The 23,620-nt window shown below is 40.5% G+C and overlaps 1 protein-coding gene across 14 annotated transcripts in view; it reads left to right on the top strand.

Annotated features, from left to right (window-relative positions):
- Positions 1-23,620, top strand: part of LOC105475562 (suppression of tumorigenicity 7) — a 272,359-nt gene that overhangs the window by 190,521 nt on the left and 58,218 nt on the right. For all 14 annotated transcript variants that reach the window (XM_071094580.1, XM_071094579.1, XM_011731020.3 and 11 more), the window contains one exon: positions 22,945-23,059. In XM_071094580.1, coding sequence (XP_070950681.1) covers positions 22,945-23,059 — 115 coding nt within the window. The remainder of the gene's footprint in view (positions 1-22,944; positions 23,060-23,620) is intronic.

The following is a 23,620-nucleotide window of genomic DNA, read 5'->3' as shown; positions in this document are numbered from 1 at the left end:
GATTTGGGGAGAATTTATGGACACTTCCTATGAGGCCTAGTATATGGTCAGGTTTAATAAATGTTATATCTGTGTTTGAAAGGAATATAATCTCTGTTGGGTGTAAAGGTTTATATGTATTTACTAATTTGAGCTTATAAACCATATTATTCAAATCTTGTATATCAGCTTATTTTGTCTCTTTGCTCTATCAGTTTCTGAGAAGAATGTGATAGAATATTCGTCTCCAACTGTTTATTAATCTGTTTTTTCATGCTTAATTATTTGTTCCTTTATATATTTTAAGGTTCTGTTGTTGGGTGTTCTGTTAAGGTTATGTTGGTGATTATTATGACTTACTGATATGTTATTATGAGTATACAATGTCTTTTATATTCATCTTCCTTGAATCTTTTAACTTGTGTTAAGAATACCTACTCTAACTTATTGGGATTCATATTTACCTGGTTTATTGTTGTCTAAATTTTATAATCAAGCTTCCTATAAGTTTTTGATGGATCATTTGGATCTGTAAAATTTTTGAGGAATATTGTCTTTATTCAAATCTGAGGGTTTTATACTTTTAATTGCTATGTTTATCCCATTTGTGTTTACAGAGTAACAGAATAATTACTGCTTTTTTTGAGCGTGTGTGCTGTCTTTCACGTTTTCTATGTCGTACTTTCTCTCTTCCATTGAAATTATCTTCCACTGATTCAACATTTAAAATTTCTGTTTTATTCTTCTGATATTCCCACCTCACTAAGATCCATACTTATATTTATGTTTCTTGATCAGTTACTAAGCATATCACTATCTCAATATCTATAAATTATTCCCAAATGTTAGAATTAACTTAGCATGTGCTGCCCTGCTTTCCACCCTAAATCAGGCAGCAACCATGGACATTTGTGAACAGCTTTTCCTTCTGTGAGATGTGTGGGGAGCACTGATGTCTGAGTTTCTGCTGGGCTGGCAGGATTGCTTCTGTGAGCAGAAGCCAGTGAAGTTGTTGATTTCTAGGGTAAGCAGAGAGGCGATCACTGGAAACAGACATATTGCAGACCTGGGCTATCAGGAATAGAAACCATAAAACAGGCAAAGCCAGCAATGCATGTGATGACCAGGGAGGACAATGAGTTGGGTCTCCTGGCTTTCCCTTTTTAATAATCAATGCAAAAGCACTGATCATATCCTTCTTTCTGGACCGCTATCTCTACTACTTGTTAAGAGCAGATACCCTGGTTGGCCTTCCCCCTCTCCTTGGGCCTGGGGAAGCTACCTTTGTGACTCAGGAATCCTCAGGTACACAAACCTACTTTCTGGGACCTCCCACTGAGCCATTTAAATACAAGATTAGGCTCTAGTAGGACATCTTTACTCTTTCACCAGTAAAATCTTTACTGCCTAAACAGAGTAAAGATAGTTACCACCCATCTTCCTACCCACCACCCACCTTTCTACCCCTAAACACCCATTTCTTGAAATCAGGTGGGCTGTCCTTCCAGCTTAATGTATCACTGTCCCATTTTCCACTCTTGATTCACGGTTTCTTGTTGTTCCATGGAGGGTCAGGAGTGGGCCTTCTCAAGTTTTCACTGGAGAGATGCTCTCTGCTCCTACTCTGATGGGCTCCTCTGGCATTTAGGTGTGTAGAGGTATTCTCATCCTTCAATTTTTGCTATATGCAAGTATTTCATTTTATTACCTTGACTGTCCATGTCCTACTTTTTTTTTTTTTTTTTTTTTTTTTTGAAAGCATTGTTTTTTGAGCTCATTGACATTTTATTCTCATTTGGATGTATAGCTGTGGTTGCCCAGGTAACTGGCTTAATCATTTAATCACATACTCCCCTCAAATGTCAGTACCTGGATTTTTTTCCCCATGGTGATTCATTTCCTCCATGGAAAGATTGTCAGGTATTTTGCTTGTGGAGTATACACCTGACTGCCAATGTTTCTGGGATCAGGTTAGGAGACAGAACTGAGTCATTCATTATCCAGACTGTCACCTTAATTATTCAGTTTTTAGCACCAGGCCTTGCTTAGTCTCTTACTCTGTCTGATATCCCTGGTTTCGCGGTTGTCTGAGGTGGGAAAGAGAAACTGGAGTGTCTAGTCGCTATGGGTATAGACTTAAACCCAGTCTTGTTCTCTGGCTGCTTCTGTGCCCCATGCCTTCAAGTGCTGAGGCCCTCAGGGATTCTGTTTCCTTTTTGTTTGGATCTCTCCCTGAAAGTATTTTGGAAGGTAATGTTGTCCACTCTGCTCATGCATATCCATATTCCATAAGTTTTACATCGCCTAAAAATTTTTCAGAGAGTTTCATCTTCGCTTGACTCTTCTGTTTCTGGTTTTATGCTTTTTTAAGCTCTTCAAGTGGCCAGTTTGTCATTTCAGTTGTAACCTCTTTTTGGTTACTTCTCTCCTGGAACACTCTCTTTCCTGCTCTCTGTGGTCTCTCACTCGTGTAATTTCTTTTCTACCTCTCCATCTGCTCCTTCTCCATCTTTTCCCTGGCTCTTCCTGCCTGCAGCCTCTCAGTGCTGGAGGGCTGCAGCCTCTGCCTGGGCCTCCATTCTTCCCTGTGACACTCCCTTTCCAGCCATCTCACTTGGCCCTCGACTCTAAATACAGGCTGTAAGGTAATGACTCCTGTAGTTGTATTTCCCTCTTCTCTGTTGAACTGCAGATTTATATTCATTTGCCTACCTGATATCATTACTTAGGTATCTAATAGGAACTTCAAACTCAATACGTCAAAAAAATTGAACTTTGCAATCATTTATGCCAAATCTGTTTCTTCACTATCTTGGCTCTCGGTAAGTCACATTACATCTACTTAGTTGCTCATGTGAAAAACCTAGGAGTTATCCTTGATTCCTCTCTTTGCGTCACCTTCCACATTCAATTAATATGTGCAAGTCCTCGTTGGCTTTACTGCCAAAGCATGTACACAGTCTCGTCACCTCTTCCAACAGCACTGCTATAATCCTCATTCAGGTTACCTCTGTCTCTCATCTCAGCTATGCAGTTAGTCTGCAGACTTCCACTGTTGCCCGTATAGAGTCCATTCGGAAGAAAGTAACCCAAACTACTTTTTTAAAACTCAGATCAGCATTTGTCACTTTTCTGCTGAAAAGCCTTCAGTGATTTACCATTGCCTTTAGAATAGAATGCAAACTCTATACATGGTCTGCGAGGCCTCACACGATCTTGTCCCTGCCTACTCCTCTGAACTCAGCTCATGCTACTCTTTTTCTAACTCACTAGGCTGGACTCACACTGGATTTCTTTTTGAGTGTGCCAAGCTTGCTTGATCCTTTCTTAGGACCTTTGCACAGGAATGGACTGATCCAGATCCTCACTTGGCTGGCTCTTCCTTGTCATTTAGGCCTAGCTGGAATAGCACTTTAGAATGGACCTTTCATGATCCCCAGTTGGAGGAGCACTATGCACAAACACTCATGGGCACACACACACTATTTTTTTTTATTTATTTTTCTTATTTTTTAATTGCTCCTTCACTTTTGAAATTACTTATTTGTTTATTTACTTATTTATTGTCTGTATTCCTCACCTCCATTAGAAAATAAATTCTACAAGAGCAGGAACTTCATCTTCCATGGCACATGATAGATAGGCACTCAATTAATTTTTGTTGAATAAATGGATGGATGGGTGAATGCCTGGATGGGAAATAGAGGGGTACATGTTCCACCCCAAATCCTCATAAAAGTCAAGATAAGAGGACTTGACTAAGAATTTATGACCTCAGGCTGGGCGTGGTGTCTCATGCCTATAACCCCAGCATTTAGGGAGGACGAGGCAGGTGGATCCCTTGAGGTCAGGCATTCAAAACCAGTCTGGCCAACATGGTGAAACCCTGTCTGTACTAAAAATACAAAAATTAACTGGTGTGGTGGCACACGCCTGTAGTGTGTGCCTCCCAGCTACTTGGGAGGCTGAGGCAGGAGAATCGCTTGAACCCGGGAGGCGGAGGTTGCAGTGAGCTGAGATCATGACATTGCACTCCAGCTTGGGTGACAGAGCAAGACTCCATCTCAAAAAAAAAAAAAAAATATATATATATATATATATATAATGAAGAAATATTTAGTTTCTTTAGTGAACACCTCTCTGATTGTAGAGCAGGCAGTCACTGTATTTCCATTAAATTTGGGGCAATGAGAAGGGTTGCTCAGCCCAGCTGCTCTGAAGTCAAGTGTTTAATTACATATGGCTACTGCCCCATAACCCACTCCTGCTTTCTGTCTCTGCCAGCTCCAAATTTGGAGCCTCTGTGAGGCTTTTCTCAGAACAGCTATAGCTTCCTGTGCTGTGGATTAATCAAGTCCCACTTAACAGTTTATCTTGGAGAAAATTGTTAAAATCTCTTGACTCTGCCAGCCATTCCTCCCACCTGCTTTCCTGTTTTCATCACAGGTATAGATTTCTCTCCTTCGACACCATTTTCTAATAATTTCAATAGGTTTTGTTGCAGGGGAGAGGAGTAGCTAGGTTTGTTCAGTCTTCCATCTACATCTGTAAGTCTTTTGCTGAGTTCTTTTACTGCTGTGATATGGGCTGTATAGAGCCTTCACAAGTGGATCCAGAGTTTATGCATTAATAAATAACTCCATCTGGTGTTCTCATACATCACTGATTTTAGGGAGATAATTTTTTTAGATCTTTTGCTGAAGAGTCAAAGGTCATTTGATGCTGCTGCTTCAGAGTACAACACATGTCTGTCTGAGAGAGAGAGAGAAATGCTCACTCCTGTCTTGTGTAGTTTCCTGTTTCAACCTTGCCTTCTATTTTTCAGTAATAGAGAGACACAGTTCAGATATTCTGGGTTTAATTTAGTGGGTCCTGGTAGAATAACCCGAAGTGGATTGTGGGTTCAATTGGCAAGATTTAAGAGGTAGAGTTGAGAGAAGTTGGAGACTGGGTAAGTTTTTGTTTGCCTTTACTTTCAGGGTGGTGGGTGTTGTATGAGGAAGAGAGTAAGAAAGATAAGTCATAGATAACGTCTGGATTTCGTCCTGGGAAACTGGGCAGAAAACATCGTCATCATGGGGATTGAGATTGCAGTCTAAGTAGCTGGTTTATGGATGGGTGGGCAGAGGAATGATTTCAGCTTCAGACCTGCTAAACCTAAGGGTCATCCAAATGGAAATATTTAGAAGGCAGTGGGATATACAGACCCTGAGCTTACGAGAGAGATATGGGCTAGAGGAAGTTCTGGGAAGGATCAGCATGGGAGGTGATTTAGATAGTGAGTGAAGATGAGATTATGGAGGAAAAAGTGAGTAGAGTTAACAAAGAGGAGGAGGAAGAAGTGCAGGATTGATCAGTCAAAGGAGACTTAAAAGAAGTGACCAGAGAAGTAGGAAAAAAGTTTAGGACACTGCCATGAAATCCATAGCAACAGAATATCTTAGAGGGAGGAAACGGTCAACAGTATTAAATGCTGCAGAGAAAAATGTATATATGATCTGAACAATTCTTAGTCCAGTACTTGTCACACAATTACTCAGTAAATATTTGTTGTGGAGAAAACTATTTGTTACATTTTACTTCAAAGAGGTGGTTGGGAATTTGGCAAAAGCAAGATCAGTAGAATGTAAAGTGTATAAAACAGATTCCATTGTGTTATCTCCTGAATGTGAGGTAAGATGTCTACTGGAGTAGTAAAACTCTTGCAGTAACCTTAGATGGAAAAGAGAGAGGTGATGATACCTAGAAGGGAACCTGTAAGCAGTAGAAGACCTGAGCATGTGCCAGTGTTGATGGGAACATACTGAAAAGCAAGGGAGAAATTAAACATACGTATGAAAGAGAGGGGATCACTGATAGAATGAAGTCTGGAGGAGTGCAGCATGATGAATTCCAGAGCACAGAAAGGGAGGATTAACTAAAGGAGTACTACAGAATGAATGTTTGTATTCTCCCCAAATTCATATGCCAAAGCTCTTCTCCCCACTGTGATGGCATATAAAGAGAGTGCCCTTTGGGAGCTAATTAGGTCATGAAGGTAGAGCCCTTACAGATAGGGTTAGTGCCCTTATAAGAAAAGGCAGGAGAGGATCTGTCTGTGCCATGTAAGGATGAAGCAAGAAGGTGGTCCTCTGCAAACCAGGAGGAGGGCCCTCACCAGAAACCAAATCTGCCAGGACCTGGATCTTGGACCTCCCAGCCTCCAGCACTGTGAGAAATAGATTTCTGTTGTTTAAGATGCACAGTCTGTGACATTCTCTGATAGCAGGCTGAGCAGACTAAGACAAAGAGGATTCTCTGTGTGGCTGATAGGGCTAGGAAGATGGATCTGGATGCAGGTGGGACCTGCAGTGGAGGAGTATGGTAGAGGTGAAGAGTGACCGGATTCCTGCCTGCTGACTTTTGTTTGCTTGATTAGATAGAAGACAGGGTCATCTGCTGGGAGTTAACTGCGAGGAGGTGGGTTAAGAGTATTAAGGGAGTGGTGGAATTTGCAGGAAAGAAGTCAGCAGAGAGGTAAAAATCCTGGAGGTTTACTGGGCAGTTTGGGCTCGATAGAGGTCAGAGATCAATATACTTTAGTTGCTCCTCTACACCTCATAGTTGTGCCCTTTGACCTGAATGTTGGAGCAGAAATGATAGACATCTGGGTTGATCTAGGGTGGGGGTGTTGCTATGTGAGTGGAATGAAAAGATGTGAGGAAGTCAGGAACTTGAGGAATTGGCAAGGAAATGGAAAGGTGATGGGCTGTGGGCTCTAGGTTGGAGAAGGGAGGAAGGGGAGGGAGGGTAAGAAGGGATGATGGATTCATTCTTTTTTAAAAGCAAGCATCTATAGAATGCCTCACACCAAAACAGACAACATCCCTACCAGCATGGGGAGGGGAGACATGGATGATAAAGACAGTTGCAGATAATGATAGGTGCCATAAAGAAACTAAACAGGCTGCCATGATAGGTAACAGGAGGGCCTAATTTAGATAAGTGCTTAGGAAGGGCCTCCCTAAGAGGTCATATTTCTGCTATCTAAAGGGTGAGAGGGAGCCAGCCCCATGAAGATCTGGTCAGAGGAAGAACTAATGCAGAAGTCCTGAAGCTGGGAAGAGTTTAGCAAGAATGAAAAGGAGGCTAAGGTGACTAAAGGGAAGGTCAGAATGAGATGAATTTGAAAAGGCAGGGAGCAGCCATGTCATTTAGGGCCTTGTAGTTTTGTAAGGAGTTTAGATTTCATTGTAAGTACAATGGGAAGCTTTTGAAGTGTATACAACAGAGGAGGGATGAGATCTTACTAAGCTACGTTGTCAAGAATGGAGAGCAGGAATGGAGGCAGGAGGCCAGTTAAGAGGTCATGATAGTATTCCAGGCAAGAGCTGAAGAGGGTTTGGATTAGGGAGTGGCAGTGAAGAAGTGGTTGTATGTGAGATATATTTGGACGTATATATCTCAACACCCTACCCTTGGTTCATAGCCCTTCTCTTGGTTTAAACCATCATCTCGCACTTGGAGTGTACTAACAGCCTTCCCTTTTAACTGGTCTTTCTGTTTCTACTCTTTATACTAACTCCACATAGCAGAGAATGAAGCCATTGAAGGCATATGTAAGGTAATGTTACATTTGACTTCAAACCTTCCAGGGACCTCTCATCTCACTCAGAGTTTAAACTCTCAAAGTGGCCTACGGGGCTGTCCACAGCCCGGCTGCTGTGTTCACTATGCTCCAGCCATGCTGGCCGTCTTGCATTTGTTGAATACCCCAGACTCACTCCCACCTCAGAAACTTTACGCTGCTGAAAACTTTGCCCAGCATGCTTCTCTTCCAGACATTCTCATGACTTGCTCTGTTATCAGTTTCTGTTTAAATGTCACCTTGCAAGGTAGCTTCCCTGATTGCTCTATTTAAAAATCACGTCTGCCTGTGCTGCACCAACATTCACGAACCCATTTCCCTGCTTTACTTATTCTCCTCAAAATTTATCATGATCTGACAGTCTATGGATTTTTTTTATTTGCTTATTTTCTGTTTCCTTTCCCTAGAATGCCATTTTCATGAGGAGAAGAATTTTGTGTGCCTATTACTGTATCCCAGTACAATAGTGCCTGATACACAGTAACTACTCAGTAACTATTTGTAAAATGAATTGAATAGATTGTCTGTGGAACAAAAGAAATGGTATAATCAAGGAAAGTTAAAAGTGTACAGCTTTTTAGCCTGATCAACTTGGTGGTGGTCATACCATTTACTGAAAGAGGGATGACTAGGAGAGGAACAGGTTTTAAATGGTACAGTGGGCATTCTGCTTGTGTCATGTAGAGTTTCAGATACCTATTATAGCTCCAGGTAGGTATTGCAGGAAGGAAATTGGATGGAGGCCTGTGGATGGAGGCCTGGAACTCAGAGGTGAGGAGTCTGGGAGTTACCAACATATACAGGATTGAAAGCCCTGATGTTGAATAGGATCATGTATGTGGAGAGATAGAGAAGAGGGAAGTTTAAGAAGTGAGTCCCAGTGGTCTCCAACATTGACAGAGAAGCATCCAGTAGCTTCTGAGCAGGAGCAGCTGGAAAGGCAGGAGTAAAACCAGGAGAGTGTGATAACACGGGGTCTAAAAGAAAAAAGAATTTTTACAGGAATGAGACTGGCCCGAGAAAGATAAGGACAAAAAAGTAGAGAGGACAAGGCACTGGTGGTCTCAGTGAAATTAAAGAGGAAGTTTAATGGGAGTAATGGTGTGAGATAACCGGGGAGCAGTATGTTATGGTCATAGCATTGCACAGGTGAATTTCAAAGGAACATATCTAGATAACATCAAGCTCTGGAGTTTGGCCATGGAGTCTTCTTATTTTGAGAAGGTGAAACACTAAGAGTCTAGGTTACCAGATGGGATGTTCACATAGACTGAAATTATCTTTGTGGAGGGTAAGGCTTAAGGTCAAGAGTGAGAATATGGAGCTAGGCGCCAAAATCTTCAGTGTATGCGGGTGTGTTACCTGGTAGAATACATGGTAACAGAATGCTGGCGGGTGCTGGAAACATGATGGTATGAGCTTCTGAGGGGCAAGAACTGCTGCCCAAGGGCTGAGCGTTAATGATCTGGATGCACTTCAGGCAACATGGAGAAGCCAGCCCTACATCCTGCCTCATAGACAAAAGTTTTTTGGGCTAACTCAACAGCTGCAAAAGAAGCAGTGAACTCAGGCTAGTACTCTGTAAATTGCATGTGGACGTGTTGGGAAATGTGTGTTTCATGGACTCAGATTCCAGGAGGGTTCAGTGGAAAGACTTGGGGAGCGAAGAGAATGTTAGAAGGCAAAGTGAAGAGCAGTGTGTAGATGAATGTAAGAGGTTGGAGTACCAACCTTCTGCCTATTGCTATAGAAGAATCTTCCATAATAGTTAACTTTCAGCATGACCCTGTCATGAGATGCCTGCCAGCATGAATATTTGTTAATTGTGCCCCAGATAACCATATGCATTAATCTACTGAATAGAATTATTTACTATTACCCATGTGAATGCAGAAGGATGCCTGCCAAACACAATGATAGTGGTTTTGGCATAAAAAGTCCTTTCTGACAGTAATTGTTGGCCAGTGTGGTTAGCTGCTTGTTGAGGCCACTCTTGGCACAGGAGAGCAGTGCCATGTCATCACAGAGGGGGAGGAATGCTTATCGCCCTCTGTCGGTGGGCCTGCTTCCAAACCATTCAAAATATGCACCAAATTGCTCGGATTTGTTCATGATCTCCGGGCCAGGACACAGCCCTGTTTTAAGCTGTTTAAGATGAGAAAGAAATGTTTTACTCAGAGTTACCCATCAGTTTTGAGGAGAGTATAAATCATTCTTCTCCCCAAGACAGCATGAGACCAGCCTTCTTTCCTCCCCTCCTCTCCAACAACCTCACTCTGGGGTTTGTGAAACTGCAGTTTGCCATAAAGTTTAGAGTACAGAAATTTCCTTCCTAATAACATAGATAAAACAGTGGTGCTCTCAGACCTTTGATTTTGGAAAGTTCTTAGATTCTTAAAGTTAGGTAAAGAATTGTCACTGAGGCAGGTAGAGGTAGAGGACAACCTTTGAAGATTTCCAAGTTTTGACCAGGTTTGCTTGTTGTTTTTGTCTGATTGAGAAACAAATGGAAAAGGAAGTTTTACACTGAAACGTTTTTGTTGGTCTGTGCATAAATGCAAAGCTTGTCTCATTCATTTTAATTTTTAAGGAAAAGCTTCCTCTTTGGACCAAAGGGATCACAGTTTTGACAAGAAAAGTAGATAATTATTTAGATAAACGTCCAGCCCTTTGAGTCTTTGGGAGATACAAAACTCTCATTGGAAGATCATCAGCGTGTCTGCAACTGTTACTTCTCTTTAGTTCTCAATGATGGATGCATTTACATAATGCGCTCAGTTCAGTGAAGAACTAGTTAACTGGTGAACTAGTGAACGTGTGGATCATGTATTGACCATATTACTTTTCAATAGATGCAGCTTAATATTTGTCTTTAGATTTGTTGTGAAAATGACATTTTCTACTAGTGTATGTTTAGGCCTCTCAGGACTCAGTACTGCATTTTATAGTGATCTGTATAAATGGAATTCTCGTGGGCCTCTGAGGACTCTGGTAAACAATTCATTCTTCCCATTCACGGCCCTTAGTGTCAGTAAAAATTACTGACAAAATAATAACCATGCAATATACAGTGTCTTTTCTATTTTCTATTTATGCCTTTATTTGAAACTATAATTAAATAATGTCAAACTTGCAACTATAACAAAATAGTATCCGCTCTTTGAATATAATACAGGCCAAATTCTATAAACTTTAATTAGCCCAAGCTTGTATTGACCTCACTAGGAATCTGGCTGAGGATCTCTTTTAGTTAACCTCTGCCTTAAAGTATGTAAAAATTTTCCCATTGCCTTTCTCACTCAAGGAACAATACATGCATAGCTAAACTAATAAAATGCTTAAATAGATACAAATCAAACGTGAAAGGTTTAAACTGTTGTTTTCATCCTGTAAGTCAGCTGAGAAAAAGTATACAGACCGTAGTTCTAAATTATGTCCATAGAGTATTTCAAATCCAGTGAATTAACTCTGCCTTTTTTTTCCCATTTGAGCTCATAAATGTTAACCTCAGAAGTGCCTCAAATTCTTCCATTGAAATAAACTTGAACTGACAATAGCCAGATGATGTAAAATTGAAACTGAAATTCTATCCTTGGCCCATCCCATGTTCTTCCCCATAGGTATTAGAGGACTCATAGAAGAGTTAGCATTTTCATTCTATGTGAGCTGTAATATTTGGGTAAAAGAGGGCATATAAATTTCTTGCTGCCAAGAAAAAATCAATTACCAGTGTGGAGAAGATAGCGGGCAATAAATAAACAGAACTATGCTAGATACTGAGCACGTTTAAAGATTTATTTAGAATGACTTAGCTGATAGAAAACAGGCCTTTATATTTATCATATGCTTTCATTCAAAACTTGATATGGGAACTGCGGTCTTTTTGTAATAGAAAGGCTAATTATGTTACCAAGTATTTATTTGGTACATTATTTTAAAATAAGTAAATTGAGTTATGTTCTGTTGTGCAACTAAAAATGAAAACTATTCATACATAGCATAGCCGGGCGTGGTGACGCACGCCTGTAGTCACAGCTACTCGGGAAGCTGAGGCAGGAGAATTGCTGGAACCTAGAAGGCAGAGGTTGCAGTGAGCCGAGATCACGCCACTGCACTCCAGCCTGGGCAACAGAGCAAGAGACTCCGTCTCAAAAAACAAAAAACAAACAAAAAAGCAAGGCAGGCGCAGTAGCTCCTGTAATCCCAGCGCTTTGGGAGACTGAGGCGGGTGGATCACCTGAGGTGAGGAGTTCAAGACTATCCTGGCCAGCATGGTGAAACCCTGTCTCCACTAATAATACAAAAATTAGCCGGGTGTGGTGCCTAATTTAAATTTAATGCCTCAGCCTCCAGAGTAGCTGGGATTACAGGCAGGAGAATCGCTTGAACCCAGGAGGCAAAGGTTGCAGTAAGCAGACATCGCCCCACTGCACTCCAGCCTGGGTGACAGAGTGAAGCTGTGTCTCAAAAAAAAAAAAAAAAAAAAAAAAGAAAAAGAAAAAAAGAAAGAAAAGAAAAGAAAAGAAAACTATTCATATGTAGCAAATCAGATAGCACTTTGAAAATGTACTATATCTGTGTCAACGTTATTTATGGATAATGACCCCCTACGTGTCTGTGTGGGATCTCTACATGTAGTGGGAGCTAGGTGTTAGCCCCGTCTTACTGATGACGAAAATGAGCTCATCTGGTGCTAAGAAACTTCACTTTCCCTGGGTATCAACCCAGATCTATCTGATTGCAAAAGTGGTGCTGCTCTTGACTTCTATAATGTGCCCTCTCTCCCGTGACAATCCCTTTCATCTCTCTCTCTCTGTCTCCCATCCATCCATCCATCCATCCATCCATCTACACATCCCCCACATATATGAGTTTGTGCATGTGTATATATACACATACATATACATGCATATATATACATATATGTATTTCTTCTCTTTTGTTTTGAAAACAATGTGCCAGAGAGTCATTAATGTGGTTTTAGAGAAGAAGCAAAAAGGAATTTTTGTGACCCCAGAATTGTATTAGGTAGTCTTATCTAGCCTAATCTCAACCCCAATACTAAGGGTTAGACAGGGAAGGGACTTACCTTATAGTTAATGTAACTGTTAGGCATTCTTCAGGATAAAATATTAATTCTTAAAGTTCCTTACACCCTGTCTGTCGGTGAACCTACTCTCTGAAACTCACGGAGAATTAAGAAGCGGGGCTCCAGCTATGCTTCCTGTGGGATTAGCAGTTATTATCTTGATATTATTATAGAATTCAAGTACAGAGTATTAAAATCTATTAAATCAAATTATTTTAGGGGAAAATTCTCTAAATAGTGTTCAATCAAAGACACTCTGGTTTTTTTGTTGTTTTTTTTTTTTAAATGCCAACACCACCATAAGTAGCTACAGAGCCAAACCCCTGAAGGGAAGAAGTAATTTTGCCTCAAAAGGCACTTAGAAAATAAGAAAACAAATCAAGGTCTCATGAAAATTAAGCTCTTTAAGAATTACATATGAAAAGTACATCTCACAAACACCCTATTTTTGAGGAAGAAACTTTTAAAACATAAAAATGTATGCAGAATGTTGTGTAAAAATCATAGCTGCACTGCTTAGAATTTAAAATAAGTAATAATACATAGTAACAAATTCATTAGTTAAAATTTTTGCATTTTTCCCTTCACCTTCTTTCCTTTTATTTTTTATTTTTTTCTTTTTTCACCTTCTTTTTTTACAAGAAATAAAATAATGTCGATAAAGCTGTGGCCCTCATCTGACCACCGCTCACACTATTCACCTTCCCTGAGGCACCAACGAGTCTTTCAGTTTTCTTTCTTTCTTTCTTTTTCTTTTTTCCAAGATGAAGCCCTGCTCTGTTGCCCAGGCTGGAGTGCAGTGGCGCAATCTTGGCTCACTGCAGCCTCTGTCTCCTGGGTTTAAGTGATTCTCCTGCCTCAACCTCCCAAGTAGCTGGGATTACAGGCATGCGCCAGCATGTCCAGCTAATTTTTGTATTTTTAGTAGAGACGGGGTTTCACCATGTTGGCCAGGCTGGTCTCAAACTCCTGACCTCAAAGTATCTGCCTGCCTTGGCCTCCCAAACTGCTGGGATTACAGGCGTGAGCTACCACACCCGGCCCTCATTTTGTTTTCTGATATTTCCATGATATAGCCCATAAACTATACATTGTATTGTTTTGTGTTCATTTTTGGTTTTAATTATATCATATCAGATTTTAGAACAGATATAGTGTACTTACTCACTGAAAACTACTTGATTTTGGTGACTTGTATATGCAGTTGATCTCAGCCTTATGTGTTCGTCTTATCTTTCTAACTACTGAGGTTCTAAGTATAATTTGCTCTCATTTCTATGACTTGCCTTTAAGAATAACAATCAGTTGCCACTTTTTGTGAAAATAAAAAATTATCGATTATCTTTTATGCAATAGGTAGGGGTCAGTCTTAATGAACTGTGTGTCCTGATGCCTAGCATATAGCAAGGATTTCATATTTGTTAATGTTTACTGAATGAATGATTAATGTTTACTGAATGAATAATCCTTTTAGATAAGGAAAAAAAAATAAAACTGCTTGATTTTTGTCCACATTAAGATATCTTAAATTCTAACCCATTTCTTTTTTCTGCTGAATAGCATTTTGTCATATAAGTATACCCCATTATCTGTTTAGTCCACTATTTGTGATGAGATTTTCCTCATCCCTAGTGAATGTCCGCACACTGGGGATATTTACTACGGATGAGGAAAATCCCATCATAAATAGTGGACTAAACAACAGTCTCCAGGGGATGTAGCCGGGAGAAGAGGTGCTGGGTTGTACGGTAGGCTTTTTCCATTTTGCTACAGTCTGCCAAACCAGCTGTGTATAAGAGATGTTATGTTTTTAGAATATAGTATCATTATGAAACTTCTTTTATGAAGATATTTTGGCTTTTACATTTTATTCCTATTAACCAGGAGTTGGCAAACTAAGGCCTGTGGGCCAAATCTGGTTTCCTACCTGTTTTTGTAATTAAAGTTCACTGTAGTCATCCTACACTGGTATGGAACATTAGAAGTTATTCCTTCTGTTGAGCTATAATTTTATATCTTTTAACAAATCTCTCTCTATCCTCTGCCCTTCCCAGCTTCTAGTATCCTCTGTTCTACTTTTTAGTTCTAGGAGCTCAACTTTGTTTTTCTTCTGCATAGGAATGAGAACATGCGTGATTAACTTTCCGTTCCTGGCTTATTTCGCTTAACATAATAGTGTCCTCTGGTTTCATCCATCTTGCTGCAAATGATAGGATTTTATTCTTTTTTATGCCTGGGTGATATTTCATTGTGTATATGCCACACTTTCCTTATCCATTCATCTGTAGTTGGACACCTATGTTGATTCCATGTCTTGGCTATTGTGAATAGTGCTGTAGTAGAGATGTGGGTGCAGACGTCTCTTTGATATACTAATTTCCTTTCCTTTGAATAAATGCCCCGTAGTGGGATTGCTAGATCATATGGTTATTCTATTTGTAGTTTTTTTTGAAGAACCTCCATACTGTTCTCCATAGTGGCTATACTAGTTTACAGTCCTACCAAAAGTGTATAAGAATTTCCCTTTTTCTGCATTCTTGCCAGTGTTTGTCATTATTTATTTATTTATTTATTTTTGATCTTTTTTACAATAGCCATTCTAACTGGAGGGAGATGATACTACATTGTGTTTTTGATTTGCATTTCTCTGATAATTGTGAGGTTGAGCATTTTTTCATATATTTGTTGGTCATTTGTTTGTCTTCTTTTGACAAGTATCTGTTTAGATAATTTGACCATTTTTTAATTGGATTGTTTGTTGTTTTGCTGTTGAGATGTTTGAGTTCCTTGTATATTCTGGGCATTAATCCCATCAGAGAAGTAGTTTGCAAATATTTTCTCCTATAGGTTGTCTGTCTTGTAACTCTGTTGTTTCCTTTGGTGTGCAGAAGCTTTGTAGTTTGACATAATCCTATTTATTTTTCCTTATGTTACCTGTGCTTTTGAGGTCTTATTCTAAAATATTTTCCCAGACCAATGTCCTGAAGCATTTCCCCTCTGTTTTCTTCTAGTGGTTTTATAGTCTTGGACCTTACATTGAGGTTTTTGGAAGCAGTCTACAGTTTTGCTGCAATCTCTATCAAAATACCAATGACATTCTTCATAGAAATAGAAAAGCAATCCTAAAATTTGTATGGAACCACAAAAGACCCCAAATAGCCAAAGCAATTCTAAGCAAAAAGTACAAAGCTGGAGTCATCATACTATAAATTGTTTTAACCCAAACTGCATGGTACTGGCATCAAAACAGATACAGGCCGGGCGCAGTGGCTCAAGCCTGTAATCCCAGCACTTTGGGAGGCTGAGACGGTCGAATCACGAGATCAGGAGATCAAGACCATCCTGGCTAACACAGTGAAACCCTGTCTCTACTAAAAAAAAATACAAAAAAATTAGCCGGGCGTGGTGGCGGGTGCCTGTAGTCCCAGCTACTTGGGAGGCTGAAGCAGGAGAATGGCGTAAACCCGGGAGGCGGAGCTTGCAGTGAGCTGAGATCCGGCCACTGCACTCCAGCCTGGGCGACAGAGCGAGATTCCGTCTCAAAAAAAAAAAAAAAAAAAACAACACACACACACAAACTGATGGAACAGAATAAAAAGGCCAGAAATCCATCCACATATCTATAGCCAACTGATTTTGACAAAGGTGCCAAGAACACTCATTGGAGAAAGCACAGTCTCTTCAATAAACGGTGTTGGGGAAACTGGATATTCATATGCAAAAGAATAAAACTAGACCCCCACCTCTCACCCTCTATTTTATTATTTTTAGTTTTTTTTAAATTATCTAATATTCAGCCACATAAATAAGATGATTTCAGAATGTGATAGAAACAACGGAAAGTCGTGATATGAGGGGTGGGTGGTGACATTAGGTAGGGTGGTAGAGAGAGTCTGAGAAGATGCCATATGAACTAAGACCCAGGAGATGAAAAAAACAAAGCTCAGAGAGGTTAAATAATTTGTGCAAATTCACACAGGTAGTAAATGGCAGAGGTTGGATTTTAATTCAGGAATAACTTTAAATTTAGGACTCTTTCCTCTGTAATACATCTATCTTCTTAAATTCATGTAAACACAATACAAAGATGATACAGTAGTATTGTGTGAGAAGCGTAAGCAAAATGGTTTAGTTCTGGACTTGGCAACCCAGAAACTAGGGTTCTGATGTTTTGAAATTTGGACTCAGTGCTGATGACTGAGTTTGGATCATAATCCCAGCACTAACTTGGCTGAATCACTTAAACTTGCAGCCTTTATTGTTTTTTGGTGGGGCGGGGGCGGGAGGGAGCTCGTCTGTAAAGTGAGGAGGGTGTTTGGATGATCTCTATGGACTCTTCTGGCTCTCACTTTCTACGATGCTGTGACTTTAGGAGGTGACATTTGATCTGGGCTTTGGAGGGCGGGGTGATTTTGACAGGCTGCCTTGTAAATGAGGGGAAGAGGTATTCCAGGTGGTGAAAACAGTTCGAGCAGAAACACGGTGGCTAGGAACAGTAGACAGGATTCTGGGAATGGTGCATAATAATCTGGTTTGACAAGACTAGAATTTAATCCTGCAGAAGACAGGAGAGGCCGGAGGAATCTGGCCTTGAACTGAGAGAGGGCCTTAAAAGTTATGCTTAAGAGCTGGGAATTGTTTCCCTGGAATTGCAGAATTTGAAAGGTTCTTGGTCCTTTCTTTAGTATCCCTGTCCCATGACGGGCTTCTCTGTATATAAGTAGTTATGGTGACAGAGACTTCTCTAGACCATCTATTCCATTTTCAGACAGTTCTAAGTATAAGAAAATTCTGAGCATTGAGTCAAAACATACAGGTTCTACCTATACCTTGTCCAAGGTGTAGATAATGGAAGATTATAAATGATAAAGAACATGTTTAGGGATATGTAATTCAATGGCCTGAAGTAGAGCTGTGGCAGCAGACATATAATATTATAACATGTACTCTAAAGCAATAGAAATGTAAAGCCTTTAAAAAGTATTCCAGTCATGAAGTGTGTGTTGAGCACCTATGATAGGTTGGTCACTGACGAAGAATACAGCAATAAGGCAAAGTTCCTGCTCTCATGTTCTTCTCAGACTCATGGAGAAGATGGACCAGTAGATGATTGTGACAAGGACTCTGGTAGTTCAGGCCAGGAGTACTTAACCTGCAGATGAAGGTAAGAGGTCAGGAGTCAGGGGCTAGGTAAAGATTTCCTGGAAATTGAGGAGTAACCAGATTGACCAAGATGGGGGAGCACTCCAGGGGGAGGAGCTTGGATAGATGCATGAGTGAACGTGGCCTGTTTAAGGAACTGAAAGCTGTTCTATGCCAGGTGTGTGGTGTGTGTGAAGTGGCTAGAAGTGAGGCTGGCACGGTAGACAGGGACTTGTCACAAGGGGCTGTGTTCGCCTTGCCAAGCATTTTAGATTATATCCGGAATTGAGTGAGAAGCCAGTATTCCTAAAAATGGCTGTCCCCCTCCCCAGTTCATAGAATGAATGTTAGAACAAAATTTTCAAAAATTAGAACATATAGAAAATATGAAGGAAGAAATAAAAATCACCTTTAATATCAACTAGAAATAACTGCTGTTAACATTTTAGTATATTAGTATAATTTAGTATATTGGTATAATTTTAGTGTATTTCTAACCAAGTATGTTTCTATGCATAGGCTCATAAGAAAAGCATGATTTTATTGCAAAATATAGTTTGTATCCTGCTTTCTCTAGTGTAATATTGTATGCCAGCATTTCCCAGGCCATGCTGTTGAAAGTTTTTTGAGAACTTAATTTCTAATGACAACATATAATAGCCCACAAGGTGACTATAGTTTATTATACTTAAATATCTCATAATGGGTTAATGCATTTAAAAATTTTTTACTATTACCAATAATGTGATAAACAGCTTTGTAAATTTGTATTCACATCTGATTATTTCCTTGGGATAAATCTCGTCATGTCAGTGGTTGCCTTTTAAGCAGGAGTGTGATGGACTCACTTGTGTATAAGAGTCTTCATGGGCTGGGCGCGGTGGCTCATGCCTGTAATCCCAGCACTTTGGGAGGCCGAGGCGGGCAGATCACGCAGTCAGGAGATGTAGACCATCCTGGCTAACACGGTGAAACCCTGTCTCTACTAAAGATACAAAACATTAGCCGGGCGTGGTGATGGGCGCCTATAGTCCCAGCTACTCGGGAGGCTGAGGCAGGAGAATGGCATGAACCCAGGAGGCGGAGCTTGCAGTGAGCCCAGATGGCACCACTGCACTCCAGACTGGGTGACAGAGTGAGACTCCATCTCAAAAAAAAAAAAAAAAAAGCCTTTATGACTGCATTGGAAGGGTGGATTGGAAAGAGGTGATTGGAGGCAAATGGACAAATGCAGATGCTATTGGAGCAATTTAGGTAATATATGAGGGCATAAGTTACTGGCAGCATGGTTAGAGAAAAGAGAGATAGTAGTGATTCTTAAGGTGTATGTTTGCATAACAGAGCTTTCAGTGAATGTAATGAAAGCTATCAACATGTTTTAAATATCAACTCAGGGGTTGCAGGCCTCTAAAGTGGCTGTAAGGAGAAGAGGGTGACAAGAGTTTAATGGTTCTTTTCTCTGAGATAGGAAATACCAAGGAGGGAAGAACAGGTTTGAAGGGTTGGCCTGGGAAGAGGGAAATTGTCAGCTCAGTATTAGGTGTGTTGCCTTTAAGGACACTGAGGTGAAACTGTCAGGAAGACAGTTGGCAGGATGTTAGGTTGTGGAAGTCATCCCCGTGGAGATGCTGATGCTGAGACCCTGGAAATGACAACGGTTCTAGAGATCAGGGTGTTTAAGATAAGAGGATGCAGGACATAACCTGCAAGAAGACTTACTCCTAAGTCAGAGACAAGGGGAAACTAGAAAAGGAGCTGTGAGATAAGTATGAAGAAAACCAGAAGAGAATACTGTTGAAGAAGCCAAGAGAGGCAAGCGTTTCAAAGAAAAAGCTATCAGACTTTCAAATGATGCAGAGGTCAAGCAAGAAAAGGGCGGAGGGTGTCCACAGGAGCAATCTCAGTCACCTGTAGATGGGGACAAGCAGATTCAGGTTGTGCAGAGGCAAGCCAGATTGTAGCGAAGCAGTGTGGAGTAAACAGAGCCAAGGGAGTTGTGGGCTTTTCTCTAAGATAGCTTGTTTGAGGGGCTGGAGAGGGCAGTGGAGGCAGCAGAGGGTTCACTTTTTCTTCCTGTTTATATTAAATTAGGAAAGCTAGATTTACGAATTGTCATATGACTTTAATTACCTCTCCAACATTTGCTTTTTACCATGTTTAAAATCCTTTTATTGGTGATGTGTTTTTGAACACAGTTTACCCTGTCCGAGCTTCCAATGAAAGCACTGTTGTTTAAGCTCCTAGCATCTTACCTCAAGTTCTGTTGGAACCGGGTGAGACCTCATGTTTGCATATGCGGTCTCACTGAGTTTTAATAAGACTCAGTTTTTAAGCTTCAGCAAGTAATATTTGGAATTGTACTTTTTAAATTATAGAATATGATTTGTGTCCTTGAAGTTTGATCATTACCTGAAGAATTGGCTGAAAACAATAAATGTTTAAATGTTGCAGTTTAGAGAATGTCTTTATTGTGTTGCCAAATGCTGAATGGCAGAGAGCTTTAATTCTAACTAGCTTTAATTAGAAAGAGAAAAAAAATCAAAGAGTAATGTCAACTAGAATCAAAATGAACCAGAACAAGAAGTACTTTATTGGTTACAGAACATCAGCAATGTGTGGTATAGTCTTATTCACTTCCTTTATCAACAGTGAAAATACTGCAGGCCTCTCTGGGGAAGTTCGGACCATCAGTCTTACTGAACGCGTAATCAGTTTAATAGGGGTTTTTCATTAGTAATATGATGCTCTTTTGGGCTGCAGAAAATTATTTATTTTTAAAGATAGGGTAAATGATTCTTGGCTTTAAAAAACAAAGCGATATGGTAAATGTTACTAATGATGGAAGAACTGGATGGTCAATGCAGTATATTCACTGATTTTTTGCTTAGCAGTGAATTAGCCTATTTTTGAGTATTATTTCTCTCAGCATAATTACTTTAAAGATGTTGACATCGAAAACAGTTACCACTTTTTTAGAGGTTATTATGTTATAATAGATAGCAGTTATCCAGGTAGAGGATTAGAGGAGAATATATCTGTGATTCTGCTCTATAAAGAACCTGGTTACCTTTCTTTTAAGATAACATTTTACTTTTCTTTTTTTTGAACCTGGTTATCTTTGTTTTAAGATAAGATTTTACCTTTCCTTTTTTTTTGAACCTGGTTAACTTTCTTTTAAGATGAGATTTCTTCTTTTTCTTCTTCTTCTTCTCCTCCCTCCTCCTCCCTCCTCCTCCTCCCTCCTCCTCCTCCTCCCTCCTCCTCCCTCCTCCTCCTCCTCCCTCCTCCTCCTCCCTCCTCCTCCTCCCTCCTCCTCCTCCCTCCTCCTCCTCCTCCTCCCCCCATCCCCCTCCTCCTCCCCCCATCCCCCTCCTCCTCCCCCCATCCCCCTCCTCCTCCTCTTATTCTTCGAGATGGAGTCTCACTCTGTTGCCCAGACTGGAATGCAGTGGCATGATCTCAGCTCACTGCAACCTCCACCTCTCAGGTTCAAGCAATTCTCCTGCCTCAGCCTCCTAAGTAGCTGGGACTACAGGTGCGTGCCATCGCACCTGGCTAATTTTTGTATTTTTAGTAGAGAGGGGGTTTTGCCATGTTGGACAGGCTGGTGTCAAACTCCTGACCTCAGGTGATCCACTTGCCTCGGCCTCTCAAAGTGCTGGGGTTATAGGCATGAGCCACTATGCCTGGCCAGATTTTACCTTTCTTGAAGATAAAAAATTTACTCTGAAATTCTTTGTCTTTCTTCTTTCTCTTTGCTTCCCAGTGAAGTTCAATATTGTATCTTTTAACTCCCTTTGGGCCTCTCTTCATCCTCATCTAGTCTAGAACCCTTGGACCATTCCTTTAATCATTCGTTCACCACCATAGTCCAGTCCCTTGCTCCTTGAATTTTATTGAACCTAATTCAGTCTACCCAGGCTCAACCTAATCATTTGACATCTTGCTACTGTACCTGGGCTGCTGGCCACTGCTAGGTAAAACTTGACCACCATGCAATTATAACCTCTATAAATTTATGGTCTCCAGTCTGTTAGGCCCTCAAGACAGCCTTAGCAATTTTTTCTTTTTTTTTTCCTGAGCAGTTCACCACCGTGTGGCTGTTTTTTACTTTCACCCCATCTTTAAGCTTCTTCCCTGACACCTATTAGTCTCAGAAGATGATCTTGGCCCCGGTTTTATGGAGGCCACCAGGCAGGAACTCGTAAACCTTCCTCTTTACTACCACCCCCATCACTACCTACAAATTTTCTTTTAACCCATGTCACTTCCTAGCTATTTTTCTACTTTGTCTCCCTAACTTTGCCACTAGGCTACTTGAAAGAGTAGGGCCCCCTTGTTTACTCTTCTACAGTCTGGCTTCCGTCCAAACTGCTGCTGGCGAAGTTACCAGTGACCTAACTGGTAAAGCCTGTGAGATATTTTTCATCCTTTACCTTGTTTGGTTTTTCCATGGCATTTTATCTTTATTGAGCATTTTCTTCAACTTTTATGAAAACCTCTCTTTGAATCTTATCCCACCTTATCGGAAAAGAAAGAAGCATTTAATGATTTACAAAATAATAATTGATATGAACTCTTATAGCCCAATATTAATTATACTTTTAAGAACTGAATTATACTTTTATATAAATACAATTCAGTATTATACTTTAAAAATAAGAGATGCTGTAATCCCAGCACTTTGGGAGGCCGAGGTGGGTGGATCACGAGGTCAGGAGATCAAGACCATCCTGGCTAACATGGTGAAACCCCATCTCTACTAAAAATACAAAAAATTAGCCGGGCATGGTGATACGTGCCTGTAGTCCCAGCTGCTTGGGAGGCTGAGGTAGGAGAATCGCTTGAACCTGGGAGGTGGAGCTTGCAGTGAACTGAGATCGCACCGCTGCACTACAGCCAGGGCAACAGAGCAAGACTCCATCTCAAATAATTAAATAAATAAGAAATGCTTATTCCTTAAAATGCTTAACTCTAGTAATCATTTTACTGTGTGTGTATATATATAAACGTGATATATACAGTAAATATGTACAATAAAATATGTACATTAAAAGTATAAGACATACATAATATACTAATTATTCCTTGGTTTCTTCTGCCCTAGTTAATGAAGGAGTTCCCCCTTCTGAGCATGTTCAATATCCATGAAAACCTTTTAGAAGCCCTTCTGGAACTACAAGCATATGCTGATGTTCAGGCAGTCTTAGCTAAGTATGATGGTAAGTCCTTGGGTATTTTTATTTACTTGACTGTTCCTCTTTTGATGTATTTTCCCTGATTAGATTGGAAGGGGCATTTTAAATAGCACAGCACTTTTGTAACCTTACTCTTACAGAATTTTCACCTACAGTTTTATGATGGTGTTTGGTAGAACCTTAGAATTTCACGGTTAGCAAGGACCAGAAATGTGACATGGCGTGTGTCCCGTTCCTCTCCTTCCCTCCCTACAGGCTCCCCTCATGCTCTCCCCATCAGGCAGTTATGTCTACTCTGCTCTATTACCTCTGTGGTCAGGAATCACCCAGAACCTCACAGGCAGTACCTATCCTGTAGGGGCAGCACTGACTGTTAGAGCTCTTGCTATAACTCCACATCAGTTCACTGTGACCACTGCCTACTGGGCACATTACCCTTTGGAGCAATGTAGAACAGCTAGTATCCCTTGCACATGTGACAACTCAGTAAATATTGGAAAATGAAATCAGATCCCCTTCATCCCAGCTCCTCTCCTTAGCAGCAGAATATCCCGATTTCTTTAAACAGCAGGCTTTGAAGTCCCT

This window comes from Macaca nemestrina, chromosome 4 (genome assembly GCF_043159975.1).
Source record: "Macaca nemestrina isolate mMacNem1 chromosome 4, mMacNem.hap1, whole genome shotgun sequence".
Classification (NCBI taxonomy): Eukaryota; Metazoa; Chordata; class Mammalia; order Primates; family Cercopithecidae; genus Macaca; species Macaca nemestrina.
The sequence above is the reverse complement of the archived record's forward strand: the minus strand, read 5'-3'. Positions and strand labels throughout refer to the sequence as shown.